The 21971-nt window shown below is 36.2% G+C and overlaps 1 protein-coding gene across 2 annotated transcripts in view; it reads left to right on the top strand.

Annotated features, from left to right (window-relative positions):
• Nucleotides 1-21971, top strand: part of nkain2 (sodium/potassium transporting ATPase interacting 2) — a 106522-nt gene that overhangs the window by 81358 nt on the left and 3193 nt on the right. The window contains exons 5-6 of one of the 2 annotated variants that reach the window (XM_087812177.1): nt 12545-12605; nt 17233-17314. In XM_087812177.1, the coding sequence (XP_087668303.1) occupies nt 12545-12605; nt 17233-17314 (143 nt within the window). Of the gene's footprint in view, nt 1-12544; nt 12606-17232; nt 17319-21971 lie in introns of those variants that run through there. The other variant, XM_087812178.1, reaches the window with a different exon arrangement.

The raw sequence follows: 21971 nt of genomic DNA, 5'->3' as shown, positions 1-21971 counted from the left end.
ACAGACTAAAAAAAGTTACCAATTACAGATTTTAAAACATCTTAGTATAGTTATCTATTAACCTTGTTTTTTTCTTTTGATTAAGGATAATGTGTAAAAAGTGTTAAAGCTGAGAAATAGCAACTTATTTGAAAAAACAACTTCCTCTCCAGGTGCAGTAAGTCTCTCATCATGACCATGTTTAGAACTTATTACTTTATAAAGTTTTCCCCCCGTCTGAAATCTAGGCGAACAAAAGGTTACGAGAGTGGAGTCTATTATGCAGAGTGGGCATGGTTAAAGACAACATTTTCTAATGTAAATAGTTCAATGAAAAGAGAGTTTTGTACAAATAGACACATACTGATGATACAATAGAGTCCAACATCTATTTAAGACACACTTAAATCTACACATTAGTTGCTCTTTAGGATATAGTTGTTTAAATATATCCTTTTGCTACTGATGGAATTGACACAACAATGGGAGGTAAATAGAAATAGAAACCTAAGCTAATTTGAGTTTTGTATGTAAATTACCATAAATCAAGGAATAAAGAGCACACCCAACATAAGCCACACCCTCTTTATAAAATATATATTTTATATTGCACTTATTTAGGCACCTGACCATTGGACACATTGTTACATCAGACAAAGGAAGATAATGATTTTTTTTATCCCAAACAGTGCTTGTAACACAGCAGTAATACGGCTAGATAAACATTTTTACCAGCCTATATGAACAGTCATTCTTATGTTTGTTTTTTTGCTTGTGTTTTTGTTGCATCTCACCTTTCATTCATTGATGTCCAGCTATTGTGTTGCTTCTCAATTTCCTTCTTCAACACCCGTATCAATAACTTTTAACTTAAAGCTGCACCTATGCGTTCCTCTCCGTGTGTTTTCCATCACGAGGCTTTTTGCATAATTTGGTACAAAACACCTCTTAATCTAAAAACTATAATTAATCTCCGCAAATCTTACACAGTTGAACTGGTCAGGAAATATATTTATTGATGTAGCTTATTGTTGCATATATCAGTAGCAGTTATTAGAAGAAAAATGACACAGCTACTGACAATTAACCTTATTATTTATTAACATGCAGTAATTGAACCCAAATCCTTGAAGGTTGACCCAAAAGACCCACATTTTTAAAGAAACATAATTACATTTACTCCAGAACCATGTTGTACAGCAACAAACAGGAAACACGGAGTACGTTTTGCATTTTCAGATCGGTTCACATTTTGTGACAAATTATTTGGCAGGAAATTAAAGGAAATGGAAAAATTCAAGTTAACAGGATGGAGTGGCCTTTTATTGCTGCAAAAATGTCACTTCTATTTGTTCTGTTTAGTTAAATGTTCCATTATGCTCTTGAGAAATTACCAGATACAACCACTAGACGAAAACTGGTAGGTCACAAATCTATCAATCCACTTTAAATAAAGATAAGTGTTCTCTTGTATCTCTCTGCACAGCTGGAGCACAAAAAGACGTCACTTTTTACGTCAACTCAGCATCATAAAAAACCCAGAAAGTATTAAATAAACCAATGAATGAAAGCTTTTTAAGACAAACATTTATAGTTTCCATTGATGAAGAATTTAATGAATAATTAGGGGAAACAATGAACCAATTATTTAAGACATGAGATTTTTTTTTTTAATCATTTGTAATTTTACAAAGAAAATTTGATAAAATAATCTATTTTAACAATTTCAAGAGAGCTATAAAATTAGAAATATCTAAGCTGTCAATGCATATTTCTCTTCTTGTTAAATCAGTCAAACTAGGAGAAGAAAACAGTATCAAAGCGAGGAAAAAAAAACAAATGCAACAAGAGAATGCAAACAGAAAATCATTCTTAAGAGAAATTAAATGTCTTAATTCGGATCCAAGTTCTTACTAAAATCATAAATTCCAAAAGTCAAATTAATCCAGAGCAACACAGAATTCAAAGTGTGCTGCAGAGATAAGACACAACTGGTTGAGACTCCATTAAAACAAGAATTAAATAAGATCAACTTGCATCTATGTTAAGAAACTGGACCTCCAAAATAAGAGCTCAGAGTAATAAAACCAATCGTTTAGACCAAAGTAGCTCAGAGTGAGAGTTGTTTCCCAAACTTCCTTATCGCTGAGGATTGATGCCGGCCATTGAACTCGGGTCCACCTGAAGCATCGACCGTCACAGGCTTTTAATCTGAAGCCAACAGAACATCACTCTCCGGGCCCGGCTAACACCTCTGACTGTAATTGAGCCGGGAAGTCCTGATCTGGAAAAACATCGTCCGCCCGTGCAGCCCGGGCTCGAAGACACACTGGAGTCGTTGTTAGGGAAGAGTAATGCGACGTTTAAAAGAACTTTGTCTCCGTGGGTTTTTCCTCCAGGAACCACATAAGTTGCAGCGGAACCCACCAGGAGGAACTTTGGCAGGTGTTTAGAAACTATAAATTAGGCATTTTAAAGGTGTTTTTGTCGAGGTTAATTGCCTTCCCGGAGTTTGCTCGGAGCCCATCTTTATCTTCCCTTTTTCCGTCACTCGATTCTCCCTGTTTATCTTGTCTTCCAAAAAAACGTAATTCCCTCCGTTCGCTGTGCTCGTGTGTTTCCTGCAGTCCTGCTCCGTCAAACTGTGATAATCAACGGGATCGGCGGCGAGCGAATTACGGAGGCGGGAACGAGGGCGGCCCGGTCGCTTTTTCCCTAGCTTCCTTCCGGGAATGTTCTCTTTCGGGAGGAAAAATGGAACTCACGTGTTCGCCGTGATTAAGAATCAGAGATGCATCTGCTTCCTTTCTCCCGCCTCCTCCGTCGCTCCTTGTCAATCGATGGAGGCATTTATAGTGTGGCTCGGTGCCAGCGCCGCCACACAGCCGTTACGACAGTCTCCCTGTAATTGGTGTGTGGAAACACTGTCATGGCTCATGAGCACACACTCGACAAGTCTGACTGGTACAGCGGCCTGACTGGCTGAGGGTTTACTGTAATTGGTGGAAACACTGTCAGGGCTCCCTAATAACACTCAAGTTCAGCGGCTGAAACTCTCAGGGAGAGTTTTCTCGTTTGTTTTTGCACAGGAAGTGACTCGGTACATCTTCACGAGTGGGGCGTCACGTGGTTCGTCAGCCGTCTTCGCTTAGAAACGATTGTCTCCATTCCAAGAGAAAACCTTGGCAGGTTCACCGAAAAGAGTATATGATCAGTATTTATTAAAATAATCTGATTTTTATGAGGTAATGCATACCTTTGCCAAGGAGCGTCGTCAAAGGAAATGAAACACCTGTTGTGATCCAAAATTGTGTTGGCCCGTGAAAACGAAACGCTGGTAATACCTTTTTTTACACTGAAAATAGGTGGTTGATTTGGTATTTTGAAACACAGTTTGACTCACCTGCGCTTTTAGACTGCCAATTCAATTTGTTACTCCCCTGCTGAGATGCTGCTTGGCTGCTTCTCAGGCCCTTGTTTTTTACATAATTTGTCAGGAATAGTCGCAGTTTGCTATTTTCAGCGATTTGATTGTATTATATGGTATAAAACTTATTGTAAATTTATTTTTTTCAGACTTTTGCTCTTCATAAAATGGCCAGTCAGAGCTAAAGCAGAAGGAGCTGTCTCGCCTGCAGTTGATACAGAACTCTGCAGCGAGAATTCTGACCCGCTCAAGTGGAAGAACTCACATTTCTCCGGTCCTTAAAACTCTTCACTGGCATCCAGTTTCTTTCAGGATCAACTTTAAAATTCTGGTTCTTACTTTCAGATCTATTCATGGTCAGACTCCTCCTTACATCAGTGATCTGATCCAGCCTTACACCCCAGCTCGGGCTCTGAGGTCTGTGGATCAGAATCTACTGATGGTTCCTCGCACACGGTTCAGGACCAGAGGAGAGAAATCCTTCCAGGCTGTTGCTCCTAAGCTTTGGAACGATCTTCCTCTCTCTCTGCGCTTGATGGAGTCTACTGACTCTATCAAGAAACATCTTAAGACATTTTTATTTGTTCAGGCTTTTCCTTGATTTTCTGGAACTCCTGTTGTGTTCTCAGTTATATTTTGCCCTTTAAAATATATACTTTATTGAATATTGTTTTGATTGTTTAAGCGCTTTGTGACCCTGGTCTGGAAAAGCACTATATAAATACAATTTACTTACTTACTTACTTACTTATTAATAATCTTATTCTGCTCTTCATTGTTTAAAACAATGTATATTATCAATCCAAAATATCCCTCAAATCACAAATTAAATCCTAAATTGTAGTTAAGTTGTATTCTAGTCAGTATGAGTGTAGTTTTTCAACAGTATGGAAATGAATTTGCGATGCAGTCGAACAAATTATGTGATGATAATGAAGTTTGTGTTTCAAATTAAAGTCTTATATAGTGATTCCCAGTTCAATATATTCTGTTGCTGCACTGATTAGAGAAGCCTGAAGTGGGAAGAATAAATTAATTCTTGTTGCTATAGACTCTGAAGGGCCATGATAAATTAAATGTCCAGATCTCATGTGAGGAAAATGATTGGCTGCTTGTCTTTATGTTACACATGTTGGTAACATGCTAGGAAGAAGCACCGCCATCATTCTTGTCCCTCACTTATTTGACTTTTCCACATAATATAATTAATCTTTAAATGTCAGGAATCCCATACTGTGCAACGTTGTTACATATTTAATCATATATGTGCGACACTAAGTTTGACCTTTTACTTTTGTTGCCATTTTTGTTCTCGCTGTCATTCAAATACGTATGAAAAGTTTTGACATTATAACATGATGACTTGATGATGAAAGAAACTTTCCATGAAGGTTTGTCATGCTTTACAAAGAGATTAAAAAGACATTATAATGCATTTATAAGGCTTTATAGAAGATGTTTTGAAAGTTTTTAATCCTGTTTGTCAACTTCTTCAAGCAGCTTTGTGAATCATCATGAGTGCTTTTAGTGGAAACAATTTTTTTTCATAACATTGTTATAACAAATAACTGTATTCAGTAGATTTAAGTGTATTTACGAAGCAGCTTTCCCACTCTTAACTTTCACCACTCATGTTATAAATTATATTATAAAAAACGTATTATTATAGGTTGCCAAACATGATTATAAATAGTAATAACTGTCTTTATTAAGGCCTTAAAACACACATTTCCTAAAGGGATTTAGATAGTCTTTATTAATCCCTCTGGAAATCTCCTTCGGGAAGCAGACAATAGAAGATACTGAGGTCTCATAAAAGCAAGAACAAGAACAAAGTGCAAATAAAAAGAACAAAGTTTAAAGAGATAACAAAGTGAAAAGAGCATAGTTCAAAGGAGATTTACCCAATGAATCAATATGAATCATATATTTATTAGGTTAATTTAGGTTATGTAGAACTTTATTGATCCCAAAGGAGGTCTCTTTCGGGAAATTGTTTTTCCAATTAGACACAGCTATTAAAATAAATTAGTCTTGTGTATAATTAGAGACATTAAAACTCTTCACTGGCTTCCAGTTTCTTTCAGGATCAACTTTAAAATTCTGGTTCTTACTTTCAGAATTTTAAAACCTTTTTATTTGTTCAGGCTTTTCCTTGATTTTCTGGAACTCCTGTTGTGTTATCAGTTTTATCTTGATCTTTAAAGTATATACTTTATTGAGTATTGTTTTGATTGTTTAAGCGCTTTGTGACCCTGTTCTGGAAAAGCGCTATACAAATAAAAATCACTTACTTACTTACTTACTTACATTATACACAAGAACTTCCAAAAAAAAGTTACAAAAACTATGGGAAACTAAAATATTAATGTATATATTTTTGAATCGTTTTTTTAAAACAAGATACATTTATTTTGGAAGTGAAATGTATTTTCGTTAAAAAACATTAGTGTTAGTGTAATTTAACTTTATGTGTTAAATTATATATTGTGATGACGCTTATATTTCAACATATGTGTGTCCCCTGAAAATAATTACATTTATGAACAAATAGCAACAATAAAAAAGATCCCATAACTTGAACAATCTTCTTCACTCGAAGTAGAGCAGACCTTCAGGGACGTTTTTGCTGCAGAGTCAGCACTTTTCTCTTGTTTTTGCCAAAAACACATTCTCCCCGACGAAGGTGACGCTGACCTTAAGATAACCTTCCGCTGCTTCTGTCCTTCTGAAAGGTCTCCTCCCCGGGTCTCTCTTCTCAATTCACGAACTGAAGCATATTTTCTGCATCTGTGAAACAGCAGCTGTTTGGCATTTTATTCAATCCTGCCTGAAGGCTTTTTTAAAAAAGTGGAACGCTTTGTAGTGGAAAAGGTGACACACATTAAGTTGTTCACTTACAGAAACACTTTTCTTTTGCGGGTGACAAAACTTGTTAATAAAAGGAAAGATATTTAGACCGTATGAAATCTTGTCAACTGAAAAAACTGAACTATTATGAACACTATAATTACATTACTACATTTTTCTTAACATTAATTATTAATGTTATTTTTAGGATGTATTATAAAGTATTTATGTTACTGTATCTTTTTGTTTCCTGGTTTTTAGTGGGCAAATGTTCAGGGGAAGAAAAGCGCTTATTGAGTGATATTGAGAAGCATAGGACCAAGGACAGTTTTTTTTTTTTTTTTTTTAATTTATGTTTTTTTTCTGTATCTTAAAATTAAATTTACATTAAAAAAAAACATAAATAACAAGCTGATACTGTACATCCGCCACTATCCGCGACTTAGCAAATTCAAATATTCTTTTTTTATCAATGACTTTTTTTCAGCAGAGCATGGTATTTTCAGTTAAACTACTTATTTGAAAGTATTTAATGTGTGTACACAGTGTTTGGTTTTTTTCACATTTATTTAAAAACAAACCAAATTGTCCATCTCAGCTCACAAAGTCATAGGAGATGCTAAAGCTAAACCGTTTGGCTAATGAGGGTACAGTACAGTATACAGTACTTATAACTAGGGGTGTTCGTAATATATATCACGATATTCTGCTCCACGATACTGTATTGATTTTTGTCAGCACTGTATTGGTTATTGAAAATGTGGTGTGTAAATTCGGCAACACTAGAGTCAAGTACTCGGGCAATACTACAAGTATATCCTACAGTTTTGTCATTTTTCGTATTGTTTCGTATCGCCAGATTACTGCCAATACACAACCCTACTACTTTTTTTCAGGACAACATCCCCCATTTTTTCATGTTTTTAATTCAATGTAATCGGTTACACGAAAGTAAATTGTTAATATAGTAACGTATAAATATTAGTAATACATTTAAACCATAGGAAATGTTCTTTGGCTTCATGACCAAGATTTCGAGTTATTAGAGTATTTTTTCTTAGCGAAGGATTCCAAAGTCGTTTATTCAACCGGTGTTTATATTTGAAAGATTTATTCAAGGTCGGTGTGCAAAGATGTATTATTTAATGTTGGTGAACCTCTTCAAAGATGCTCACGGGTAGAATCTGACATTTTAGCCTCAGTGGCAACAAACTTTTTACAAGTTGCTGAAGTTGTTTTGGAGTCGTGTTAAGAACCTGCTGAACTTTTAATCTTCTGCTCTCCGATTGTTGGTGAGACCTTTAAATCCTCTGAGGTGTTTATGTTTACTTGGCTTCACTCCGCCTGTAGTTATTTGACTTCCTTTGGCATGAGTGTCTGTGTGGAAGGAAAGCAGCGACAGAACTCTTTTCATTTAACCTGTTACCACGCAAGATTTTTTTTCTACGTATTTGGTTTTTTTCCTTGTAGTTAGATAGGTTGACTTTAATAATCCCTCTGGAGATCTCTTTCGGGGTATTGGGTTTCCAGTTGGGTACAGCAAGTTTCATAAAAACAAAAACAAAGCGCAAGAGATGACAAAGTATAAAGAACATAGATCTAAATAAAAAGGTAATAATGCAAAGAAAAGAATACAACGCATATCATATCTTAAAAGAGTAATTGATACAAATATATTACAAAGATATAGGCAACGTAAAGCTTTATAATATATTTGTATTAATCATATTTTCTTTAACAATTAAATAAGGGTACAGATATTTGTAGTAGTTTTTGGTGTTTCAAGACGTTTCTATTTGTTCAGGCTTTTTCTTGATTTTCTGGAACTCCTGTGTTGTTCTCAGTATTATCTTGATCTTTAAAGTATACACTTTTTTGAATATTGTTTTGATTGTTAAAGCACTTTGTGACCCTGGTCTGGAAAAGCGCTATATAAATAAATATTACTTACTTACTTACTTACTTACTTACTGTTTGTATTTTGTGTTTTGTTACAAATAAAATATACAAAAAGTACTTTGAAGATTATCTGTTTTAATAACTTTGTAAGTAAGTAAGTAATTTATATTTGTAGAGCGCTTTTCCAGACCAGGGTCACAAAGCGCTTAAACAATCAAAATAAAACTAAAAATATATATATACTTAAAAGGTCAAAAATAACACAGAGAAAAACACAGGAGTTCCAGAAAAATCAAGGAAAAGCCTGAACAAATAAAAGTGTCTAAAGATGTAACTTTGGGATTCAAATATTTATTATTTAATTCTAATGTATTTATGATGCTATTATTATGTGCTTAATTCAAAGCTGTTTTCCTTCAAGGCATTTTTACTTCAAAAGTATTTTTTATTAATTATAATTATTTCAAAATGAGGTTATTGTTGCCTTAGAAAACTATAAACAAAAACTTTTAATAAAATAATAGTGATAAAATATTAGGATTTTGACTTAGACTTAAATCTATTAAATATAATTATTAATACATTGTATTCATTTAGAATAATACTCTTACAACCAAAGACAAGTATTTTTCGTTAGAATATTGTATTTTAGAAAACTTTATTTTATATTAAAATCCACAAGTTCGATATGAATTTCTTTAGAGGAGATTCACAGCTTTTTGATCTAAGATAATGTCAAAAAGTACACAGGGTATTAAGATTCCACGCTTTACAGTGTCGAGTGAATTTCAATCCGTGGGATTCACAAAGAGAAAGTTGGGAGGGTAAATCGGCTCAGGCGAGGAGCCGCTGAGCAAGATAAGAAGCCGCCGCCGGAGCTCTAATAGCGATTTTCCTCACATCCAGGAACGATATCAGACTTTTATTGTAAACAGGATATTATGTTTACATGCGCTGACAACAAAATAGAGAACCACAGGGTCCAGAATATTAACAGGATATTGATATCGCTGCAGCAATATTTTTCTCTCACGTTCGGTTTGATTCTGAACAGTCATTCATGGAGTAAAACTCTTAAGTATTATTTTAACAAAAGTTATTCACTTTTGTTGCTTTGTTTTGATGGAATGTCTGGCGAGTCTTTGGGTGTCATGTGACCACCAAACTACTTTACAAAAGTGGGTCAGAGAGAGTGTTTTCATATGAAGTGACTTTTTAACTTGGAAGATACAACAATAAACTGACACAACAAGATCTCCTTAAAAAATGTAATAATAATCTACATTTTTCACAGAACAAGCTTGAAAAATAATGTTTGATTCAACCATTCAGTATTCTGATGGCACTGATCTAACATAATATTAGGTTTTCTTACCACAACCATTTTTTATTTATGTAATTAAATCACTTATTTGTAATGTAATATTTATGTTTTCTTACCAAAATATTTTTTTAATTTAATTATTTGAGCCACAAATTAATTTCAGTGGAAGTAGCTTTTTATCATACATGTTTATTTTATGTGAAATAACAGTAATATTACAATATTATATAGTATAATATTAATATTATTAATATTAATTATTATTAATATTAATAGTATATTAATATAGTTAATATTATTTATAACAATATTGCTGTATTTGCTGTGGCTATTGGAAAAAAAAATGTCCTGAGGGATCAATAAAGTTCTACCTTACCTTACCTTACCTTAAGACTTTCTTTTTTCGTCTGATGGTTTCCTGCGTTCTATTGTTCTAGTTCTGGACTCATTTGTATCTTTATTCTAGATCATGTCATTCTCAGTTTATAATTTCTCACACAGAGCAAAAAAAAAAAAAGTTCCGAGACAGAAGCAGGCCAAGTAAGAGGGATGTTAGCAGAGGAAGAATTGGAAAAAAGTGAGAAGATAGAAAGATGTGGTGGAATAAGAATAGAGAGAATGACATCATAAAAGGAGGAGAGACAGGCAGTGTGAGAGAGAGAGAAATAATGGAGAGGCTCTGAATGTTATTTAGACTAAATGATGTCATGACCTTGGGATAAATGTGGAATCTCCAATGTGTCTGATTGTTTGTTTACCTCTATCATCCCTCTATCATCCCTCTCTCCTCCACTGTCATGTGGTCACTGGACTCGTGAGGTCGTCTACCGAACACTGAACCGAACCTTTTTCCGCATCCCGGCGCTAATCAGTGAACCCGATCAGTCGCCGTGGTAACACACAGGCGGAGTGGTTGCGGGTGCAAAGGTGCACTGTTCATGCTACAACACACACACACACACACACACACACACACACACACACACACACACACACACACACACAGAAAAAAGGTCCAGGTTCAATCTTTTTATAGGAACAATCCATCTGGTTTGTTAGCAGCTCTGGCAGCTGCAGTTTTTATGTGTCACCTAATGGATGTGGAATGATGAGAACGAGGGAGAAATGTGACAAGTGACCCTTGACCCCGGAGGTGTGAGGACACACACACACCAACACATGTCACCTCACCCTTCCGTAGAAGGAGATCAGTGCCATCAGAATATCGGGGGTTGAGTCTAACAGTCTAGGGTTGAGTCTAACATTTCTTCATAAATCTTGTTCTGTGAAAAATGGAGAATTTTTACGAAGAAAACTTGACAAAAGGGATTTGAAGTCACAAAGGAAAAAGGCGTTTTTTCACAGAAAAAAGCTTTTATAAAGAGAGTCTCTTCAGGGACTAGTTCAGTCTGACTTATGACATCGCTGAGAAAAAGAGTCGAGCAAAGACTTTAAGTCTCGACTCCAAGAAGTTAAAACGTGTCTTTACCGACTGAGCTATAGCGATCTTGTAGGCGGGGCTTCGGCAGACATGCTGACATGAGACACGTCGATCTGATGGCAATACTATACTCATGATACAGGGGCAACGACATGATAGATTGCCATATATTGTTATCCTGTAGGAACAAGGATGTATGTGTGGAATACTTGACTCTGATCAACACTTTGACCTTCAGGTACATTCAACTACTCACTTTAAAAAACACCTTTGTCTACTTACTACTACTAATACTACTGATTTTACTACAAATTCCACTTTTAACTTTACTGCTAATTTCACCTTTACGTTTACTACCAATTCCACTTATACTCCTACTACTAATTCTACTACTTATTCTTCTTCTACTACTAATTCTACTACTTATTCTACTTCAACTACTTCTTCTACTCCCACTACTACTTCTACTACTACTTTGTGTACTTCTACTACTAATTCTACTTCCTCTTCTACTCCCACCACTCCTACTCATCTTCTACTACTACTACTTCCACTAATAACTCTACTAGTAATTATACTACCTCTTCTACTCCCACTACTACTAATTATACTACTTATTCTACTCCCAATACATCTACTTCTTATACTTCTATTCCTAATTCTACTACTTTTTCTACTCCAAATACTACTACTTATTCTACTTCTACTACAAATTCTACTTTTTCCTTCTTCTTTTTTCTTCATCTCAACCTTTTTCCCTTTATTACAACATTTTCACATCAGTCCTTCTTCTTTATGCCATCATTTCAACTGTTTCCGCTCATTTCTTCTTTGAATACTAATACTTTCAAGCATTTCCCAAAAAAACAATTTCCCGAAGGAAACCTCCAGAGGGATCAATAAAGTTTTTATCTATCTATCATTCGAGTTCACAGATTCAGCATTCACACTGCATTTTCTTCGGAAAATGCAAAGCTTCTAGTTTGTTTTGAATCCCAAATACAAACCAACATCTGCTTTGAAAGCCTCTCGAAGATAGTCGACTATCCTCTCGTCCTCAGTCATCGACGGGATCTCACGTGATTTCATTGTTCCTTTAGCTGCAAAACACGTTATGACTGATGTAAGCTAGCGGCGGGAAGTTTAATTGCAACATAAAATTGAATAAGTGAATTTTTTCATGTTAATTGAAAATTTAAAAATGGAAGTATTTTAGCATTACGTTTTGTTAGCATTTAAGATGCAGTTAAGCTAGCTTGGTGATTGATGATGTTTAGGACAAGTGGCTAACAAACATTAGCCACTTAGCTATGTGACCGATGTATGTGTACAAGAATGAATCCTGATCTACGAAATAAAGTTTTCAGGGTTTAATGCAACATTAATCTGATGAAATGAACAAACTTGCCGACCTTGTTGCTCCATTGAACCTGAGACATAGAACCAGACGGTGTTGAATGCAATCCACTGTTTTGGTGAAACAAATACCGCTGAGCTGCTCTGCTCCACTTGCTGCCGCACCTGTCGACCGTCTGCTGAAACTCTACATGTTCTGTCTCGACGCTTTCAATGTCCTCTTACGCTGACGGTCTTTAACGTCTGTTTTATTCCTTTATCTCTGCAGCTGGCGGGCTTCATCTACGCCTGCTACGTGGTTAAACTCATCTCGGAGGAGGAGGATAGTTGTAAGTACTCTTCAAGCACGCTGACATTTAAGCACTGCAACGTATGCTAATTTGACATTTTGATAATTGGGAGTTTAAAATTCAAACAATCGTAGACACTTAAACCAGCTCTATGCATTTAAGAATCTTATTATAATTTGTTTATTTGCCTTTTTTGGGGGGAGAAATATGTGTTGATTGGAAAACCTAGCAACATAATTAAAAAAAAAAGGGATATCACACAATAAATTGCAAAATGAACAACAGATGTGATAAAAAAAACAATACAGAAATAATGCAGTTACAATAACAATTAAGTAGTAAATATTGTTTCTGTATTGATTGGTTTCAGTTTGAAAAGTCAGAGATATTTTTCATATGAAGTAACAATAAAGATTTTTTTTTTTGTAAATTATACGGTTTGTGAGAACTGAGAACATTGGAGTTTGGACACTGCAGTTACACTTTTCTGTCAGGCGGGGGAGCCAGAAACAATCTTTAAGAACATATGTATTGTGGCTTTAACACTCACTAGGTTTCATTTTGTTGCAATTGATGTGATGTTTCTTAACGCAATATGTCATGAAGGATGATGTTGTTTCACAACCTTATACAAATATTTACTCTACACCTTTTATTTCTCCACCTCCAAGAGACTCGTTGTATAAACAAAGCGGGCGTGATTACAGCTGACTGGAGGAGGACTGAAGCCATTATTACATTGTGGACTCGGCTCTCGTAACTCGTTCGCCCAGATTTAAGAAAATAAAAGCGTAATAAAGTAACAACTTCTATTATATACAAGATCAAATAAGGAAAATAATAAATGTTTATAATTGTTTATTATTTTAGAGCAAGTTAAAACATTTTTTGCACTTGTCAATTCAACCAATCTGTTGATATTTTTGTTAACTGGCCTAAAATGTTAGTATTTATCATTTACAACCAAAAAAAGAGGGAAAATTAAATGAGTTTAATGAAGTATTACACAACTAAGTGACAAATCTTCAAATGATTCATGGATTCATAGTCAGCAGTAAAGCTGTATCATTGTTTGCGTGAAACAATTATACAGTGAAATAAAAACTCGTAAATACAATCCAGAAATTTGAATAAAGGATCTCAATAAATATGTATGTACATGTTAGGTAAAGAGAAGTCAATGTCTAACAAAAGAGAATTCAGGCTCATTTGAAGATGTGCCCCGACAAACACAAACACTCTGGAATATAAATAAAACAAGGTGAGAAAAAGGTAATTTTCTGCAGAATCATTCAGGGGAATAATTTGTAATCTCCAGCAGACCGACTGTAGACGAGGGAGTGGAGGGTTGATGAGTCAGTGTGAGAGTCGACAATAATCAGGAGACTTTTCCACAGATGAGCCTTCAGGTGCTGAGGCTCACAGGGAGCTAATTACTCAGTACAGGTGTGTGTGTGTGTGTGTGTGTTTGTGTGTGTGTTTGTTGCTGTCGTCTGTCAACTCATCTGTGAGTATAAGTGTGTGTATCGTCTGTCTGACAGAACCTGTCAGAACAGTTTTTTAACGTTGTTTACATGTGTGTCTCTTTGAGTAATTGTCTGTCGGTTCATATTTGTGTATTTCTGCTCTGCGTACATGTGTTTGTTTGTGCACAATTATGAATTTGGTTTAGTGTGTATGTGTGTGTATGACTCATAGTGTCCCCACAAACAACTGTACCTAAGGGGACCATTAGTGTCACTTTGACCTTTGGATACGAGTGTGTGTTTGCTTTTCCATGTGTGTAGGTGAGTTGGTCTGTGTGCTCGTGTGTGCATGTTTTTGTCTTTTTATGTGTGTTTTTCTGAGTGTGCATGTGTTTGTCTGTGTGTGTAAATGTTAATCTAGGTGTGTGTTTGTTTGTGTGTGTATGTTAGTTTCTGTCTGTGTGTGTGTGTGTGTGTTTGTGTGTGTGTGTGTGTGTGTGTGTGTGTGTGTGTGTGTGTGGGGGTGTGTGTGTGTGTGTGTGTGTGTGTGTGTGTGTGTGTGCTTGCATGTGTTTGTGTGAATGCATGTGTGTGTATATGTTTTTCTGCATGTGTGTGTTTGTGTTTATTTGTATGTGTGTGTTTATCTGTCTGTCTATGTCTGTGTTTGTGTGTAGAGGAGCATGCATGTGTGTGGATCTGTGTGTATATTTGTCTGTGCGTGCATATGTGTTTATGTGTGTGTGTTTGCGCGTGCATTGGTTTATTTGTATGTTCATGAATGTACACATATTGCTTATGGTATGTTTTTTTCTGTGTGTGCATGTGTTCATGTCATTTGTTTGTGTGAGTCTGTGTGTTCATAAGTCTGCGCTTGTGTCCATGTATATGTGTTCGTGTGTGCAAGTGCGTGTTTGTCTGTCTGTTCAGTGTGTGTTTTTGGGTTTGTGGGTGTATGCATGGGTGACTGTGTGTTTATGCGTGTGCGTGTGCACGTGTGTGTGATTAAGATAGCTTGTCTACTGTCCAATGTTGGTTGTGTCTTCCTCTTTGTTCGCCCACCCCAGTGTGTGTTGTGGAGGTTTGTTTGTGTGTCTTCTTATTGTGACACCCTCTTAATGACTGCATGCTTGTTCAGCCATTTAGTTGTGTGTCCAATTGTGTTTTTGTTAACATGCTTATGTGAATGATTGTGTAAGCTTGAACTCTGCGTGTGTGTTTGTAGGAAGAGTTTGAGATTAGCGGTGTTATCCTTCTTTTCAGTTGTGTCTGATTGTTATCAAGCATGCCCCACACACCCACACACACACACACACACAAATTGTGTGCATGGCACCACAATGAGACAACAGAGCGGGATGACTGCAGCGGTCCAGGAAAAGTGCTGATGGGTTCACGTCTTCTGCTCAGTCTAATCTGAATTTCACGGAAACATTAAGAAGATTACGGAGATTGTGTGAAAACTAATATGTGACTTTACGAGAACAAAGATCGCACGAGGAAACAAAAACACATTTGGGCTTTCACATTAAACTGATTTGAGTTGCTGGATCAGATTTCCAATTTTCTCCACGTTGAGTAGTAGCTCAACACCTGCCGGAGATAATACTGGATTTAATTTGATTGGCTGATAGTTTCTGTAACGCAATTGTTCTCCAGAAGCCAACATGTATTAACAGTGAACAATATAACATGTTCTGTCTGGATTTAAAAACAAGAGAAATAGACTAAAATAATCATCTGATTGTATAGATGGAATTACTGTAGGACAATACAGAGGCACGATGTAGTCACTTTAAAAATCTAATTTATTCATTGGTTTTGCTTTTCGTTTTTTTTGTGGTAATTTTTCCTTCCCTTTAATAATAATCACTGTCTGAGTGCTTCTTATTGTTCTTCCTCTTCTTCTTATTGATGCTTTCGATTATTTTTCAATTTGTTTAGTGATGTAAGACTGTAATATTCAGAGTTCCCCCTCAATGTTTCGTCTTTCTCTTGTTCTTGCTCTTGTTCTTCTTCTTGTTCTTCTTGATCTTGTTCTTTTTTTTCTTCCTTTTCTTGTTCATGTTCTTGTTCTTCTTTGTCTTGTTGTTCCCCTTGTTCTTCTTGTTCATGTTATTGATGTTCTTCTTGTTCTTCTTTTTTTTTCTCATTCTCCTCCTTCTCCTTCTCCTTCTCCTTCTCCTTCTCCTTCTCCTTCTCCTTCTTCTCCTTCTCCTTCTCCTTTTCCTCCTCCTCCACCTCCTTCTTCTCCTACTCCTACTTCTACTCCCACTCCTACTCCTACTCCTACTATTACTCTTACTCTTACTCTTACTCTTACTCTTACTCTTACTCTTACTCTTACTCTTACTCTTACTCTTACTCTTACTCTTACTCCTACTCCTACTTCTACTCCTACTCCTTCTTCTCCTCTCCTTCTTTTCCTTCTCCTCCTACTTATTATTCTTTTCCTTCATCTTTCTTTTTCTTCTTTTCCTTCTTCTTTCTTTTTCTTCTTTTCCTTCTTCCTTCTCCTTCTCCTTCTCCTTCTCCTCCTTCTCTTTCTCCTTCTCCTCCTTCTCCTTAATTTCTTCTTCTTCTTCAACAATGATGTACAACTGTTATAATCAATTTCCCTTCAAATATTTCCCACTTAAAAAAAGATGAATAAGAATCAATTACATTTTAATTATTTCCCTCAACTGAATTAATAATAAAAAATGTTTTAAATAATGCTGTTGAAAGAAGGTTGTGGAATATGAAGTTATAATGAATACTTTTACATTCAAGTAGTTGTTTAATTGGTGTAAAAAGGTCAATTTAATTTCATGCACAGCTCTAGAGCCCAAGATGTCATTTTTTTTACTGCCTCCTTTTATCCACTGGGTGACGAAGATTCCCACGTGGATGTAGAGAAACCTGGCTGCATTAACACCAGCATTGATCAAGGCGCTGAAGTTCTCCTTCACAAGTGGTGCCGCATCAAAGTCTCACGGTTCCTGTCCACCGTCATCATGCCAACTCTGAGGAGAGAACCACCTGCTGGCAGACGCTCGCCTCGCCTGACTCCCCGCTAGATAATTCACAACTTAAGAGTCCTCCCAGGGCATGAATATGTGGCTGTGGAAGTCAGCCTCCCAGAAATAGAACAGGATGTTCAGTGCTGACATCTCGAGACGAGGAAGACGCCTCATGTATTCTATTCTGTCTGTTTGCAGTTGATTTTATAGGGGGGTTCGACTCGTACGGCTACCAGGGTCCTCAGAAGACCTCCCACCTCCAACTACAGCCCATGTACATGTGAGTAGATCTCAGACTCTTTCTGCCAAAAATCTGTTCATCCAAATGTTTTGGGGGCTTGTGTAACTGCATTTGTTTATTTTATTTACTCGTTCAATGCTCCATTTTTTTCATTCTTTTCGTAAATCAAGGGGGAATATTCTGTGATTCTTAAAACAGCCCATCTTTACTTTAACCAGTTTGTTTTGCGATGTTAGTAATTTATTGGTGGAACTTATTTATTGTTTCTCCATCCTAGAGATTTGTCGAGTCTCAGGCAAATCAGTTTTCCAGGGTCTTATTTCCGTGTGTCATTTCAGTTTTTGGTGTCATTTATCCTGAAGACAGTTTTTTACCTAAAGTAAATGAAACTGCACTCGCAGGGCGGTGAATATCAAAACCCACAGGACCTGCTTATTCAACAGCAGACTGAAGGCAAAGTAAAACTACTGGACTTGTCTTTAAATACATGTGCTATATTTTGTATTCTTCTGCTATCGTAGGTATTACTACCATACCATTATACTTTATTTTATATACTTTTTTAATTGATTTATAATCCATCTATTTATACTTCTTGACCTACATTCTTTCTTACGTACTACTGTTCAGAAGAAATTTAGCCCCAAGATTATACTGGCAGAAGTAAACTCAGACATTGTTTATTGATTTATTTTAATAATAACTTTCACGTTAACGTTACGTTAATTTTACGTACATTTTGATTTCTGGAAACTGCGTTCATTCTGTAGGCACTTTTTCGTGGAAGGTGAAAGAACCAGTTTGGCACTAGTTGTAAAAAATAAAAAAAACGACTCAACATTATACATCATCCGTAATCATTAATTGCAAAAGTATTTCAGGATGCATCCATAAATAGGGGTAAATGTAAAAAATTTAACCACTAAGACGACTATGTGACGGGCTGATAGAATTCATAAAACTATTTTGAATACAAAACCTCCATGGCTTCCAGAAATAAATATGCAGTAGTGTAGGTCGTTCACTTTGACCCTGAGACAACATAAGGGATACCACAAACACTTTTGTTTATGGCCTTCAGGTCACCTTGATCCAGGGATTAAGAAATGTTTGAGAAAAAAAGTTTTTTATTTACCAGTAGATTTCTCTAAAAACAATACATTCTGATTCCCTTTTTCCATTAAAGAAATAAAAAGATATTTGCAATACACAAAAACTGGCCACAAATGAGGTAACAGGTGAACAAATACCTAAAGCACGATAAGGGCAATTCTTCATTAGCCTGAAGACAGGCCGAAAAATGGATGGTTTCAGCATTTAAGTAAGCTAGCGTTAGCCTACAAAAAAATCTACTTGCATTTATAAGAGACACTCAGAAACAAACACTTGTTTTTTTGCAAGTGTTATCGTTCCTTTTCCTTTTTTTTGTGTATATTTGAGCATTTAGAATTGACAAAGGGACGAAGACGGTTCCCTATAGGCCTGTCTTCCGGTTATCATCGCAAAACAACAGACACACATAACTTGTGTCGCCAGCAATCAGGAGAGTGATCTCCAGCTGGGTTTCGGCCTCGGCTCTGTCAATAGATCAGCGTACGGGAACAGGAAGTGTCCGACCAAGATAAAATACACGGGAGAAAGATACATGCTTTTCCTTGAGACTGAAAAAAAACGCTTCAAGATCAAGTCACATAATTATGTACATTTCTAACTATCAATTTAAAAAGTAAAATAAATGGTTGACCCTTTTGTTATCTAGGGGTCAAGATGACCCAAAGGCTAAAAAAAAAAAAAAGTATTTGTGTGGTATCCCTTGTGTTGTCTCTGGGTCAAGATGAATGACCTCCCTGGCTTCCATGAATACATATGCAGTGGTGGAGGTCATTCACTTTGACCCAGAGACAACACAAGGGATACCTCAGACATATTTGTATTTTGGCCCTGGGTCATATTGACCCTGAGATAACACAAGGGTTAAAAGAAAGGTTTTACAGATTATATTAGGAATCCAATCACGTTTCTCTGCAGTCACATCACCTGACTGACTTAACTATGATTCCAAATTGATTCTGGTTCAACGCTGTTATTTTTAGCATAATCTGAAATGAGTCCAGGTTTTAAACCCACATCGGCGCCAAGGAAACCTGCAGAAGTGAACTGGAAAAGCTTGAGTATCGGGTACATGCCTGATGTCCCGCGGACAGGTTATCAATAACGGTCTTCATTAGGGGGGGGGGGTCGCAGGGGACCAAGTGAGACAAACGGGAGGACAAGCGCCGAGACATAAACACACACTGATGGATGAAACAGTGGACGAGACAAAGAGGAAAGACAATAAGAAGCCGTTCTGTAGTTTTACACATCTCTGGTGGAAAACAAACACTTCCCTCATAAATCACCCGACACCCGCAATAAAAGCTACACAAACCCTCGACAGCACACACACTTGTTTTCGGAAGTGAAGCAGTAAATGTGCTGATTGACAGTTTGGACGGACATTAATGCGCACACACGCACACGCATCATCAATATGCTATCATTGTTCCCCAGCTGCTGTGTGTTCGCCGTGGTCTTTATTGGCCGCGGCCACAGGGACCAATAAAGAATGCCACGTCCCAGAGGTTGCCTGGTCGTCCTCTCGCAAAACCAGTCTCAAAATAAAACTGAATCAAGGAAATACTCGAAAATAATATTGATACCTAATAGTTAAAACTTGAGTAAAAAAGTAAACCGTTATGTTACAGTTATTTACAAAATAAAAGTAATATTTCAATAGCTTTGTAAAATTTGGCTGAAGAAAATCCACTGCAGAAAGATGGACGCTATTGTTGTGTACCCACTAGTCATGTGACTAAACGTTAGGGGTGTTTATCGGCAAGAATATGCCGATACGATACTTATCAAGACGCATGGGGAGTGATCAATATATTCTGAAACTGTAGGAATATATTGAGTTCCTTTAAAATAATTTATTTACAGGAAAATCGTCATAGCATTGCTAAAAACCAATGTTGATACATACTTAACATCAGACGAATCTGTATTTGTATCGTACAAGAAAAGGATTACAAGTAAAATGTTTGCACGTAAATTGGTAAATAGAAAATCAATACAGTGCTGTTGAATGTCGATGTTGTATTGTGGGATAAAAACGTTGCTCAACTATCGATGTTAAATGTATTGATATTTTTTCACCCATACTATTCGTGAAAGTTGTTCCCATAGGCCTTTTTTTAATATATTTCTGTATCAAATTGCTTGAATTCAATTTGGGAAACTCGAGTGTGTCTATAAACATAGTTTTATTGTGCTTTTTTTACATTTCTAATGGCAATGGTAATCAAATCAGACCTGTACAGACCATTTATTTTCTAAAATTATTCTAGTTTTTTAATAAAAATGATTACGTCTAAAGGGAATATGCATCAACTTGCATGCGTCTTAGCACGGACCATTAAAAGATCTCAAAGACAGCTGAGTAATGTGTCAACACATTAGTAAATAAAATGAATAGAACCATAATATGATGCAGTGAAATGATGCAACCAAATCTAGCCCTGGGTACCAATAAAGTTACCAGAAATATATATATAAAAATAACACATGTTAAAAACTGTGATTGGTGTTTTTGAATTTGGTAAATAAAGAGGAAGAAGAAAGTAAAAAGAGACTCGAAACACTGAAAGATGTCAAGTCAATAACCAGTAATACATGTTTAAATATCGAAGGTGATTTGTTTTTATACTACCAGAGTCTCAGATCGGGCGAAGAGAGAGAGTCAAGATGGCGCCTTTTATTTTCTCAACCGACCTCCAGCGCCCAGCAGGAAAACTTCACACCCTTTTGATTAGTTGTTTAACACACGCACCAGGTTGCCAAATGCTGTCCACAGACTCACAAGCATCCAACTTAAAACCCATTCACTGAATCCCAGCGCTCCATACAGGAGATCAAAGCACGAGGTGTCTTCTGTGATCTCCTATTGGACCACTGGTTTTGGGCGGGTAATTGGCACCGGTTCTGATGAAATTGGCAGCAACCACACAGAAAAGCAACACAGAGTTTGGTTTATTCGTTTATGGTTTTTTTTTTTTTTATTCTCTTGGATGAAAGTATTTGTAGAAATACATTCAATATATATACTGCTATGAAGCTGGCTCTGTGGTTGGAATGAAGCTGGACTCACTGGTGACAGTTGCTGAGAGGAGATCTCTGGACAAACTACTGTCCATCATGGATGATGACAGTCATCCTCTGAACACTGTCGTCAGTGAGCAAAGAAGCAGATGAAAAGCACGAATGCTCCTACCCAGGTGCAAAACAAATAGACTCAGGGACTCATTTATTCCTCGGGCTATTAAATTGTACAATTCTGAGTTCTGGGGCAGGAGTGGAGTGAAAGTATCTGGATGTTCTGTTATATGTTAGTGTTTGTATCCTTTGTCTTTGTTGTTTTTCTTTGATCTACGTATGTTCTTGTCTTTATCTTTAGACTTAAATTGTGTCATCTTGTTCTTTCTCTTTATGTTCTTGTTCTTATTTTATTTTGATTTATTTTTTATTTTTCATGAAAAATTGCTGTATTTTCTGTGGCTATTGGAAAAAAACAATTTCCCGAAGGAGACCTCCTGAGGGATCAATAAAGTTTACCTTACCTTACCTTACCTTATATATATATATTATGATATACAGTAGA

The sequence above is a fragment of the Callionymus lyra genome, chromosome 17 (assembly GCF_982586985.1).
Source record: "Callionymus lyra chromosome 17, fCalLyr1.hap1.1, whole genome shotgun sequence".
NCBI classification, from domain to species: Eukaryota; Metazoa; Chordata; class Actinopteri; order Syngnathiformes; family Callionymidae; genus Callionymus; species Callionymus lyra.
Note: the sequence above shows the minus strand (reverse complement) of the source record. Positions and strands in the feature narration are given on the sequence as shown.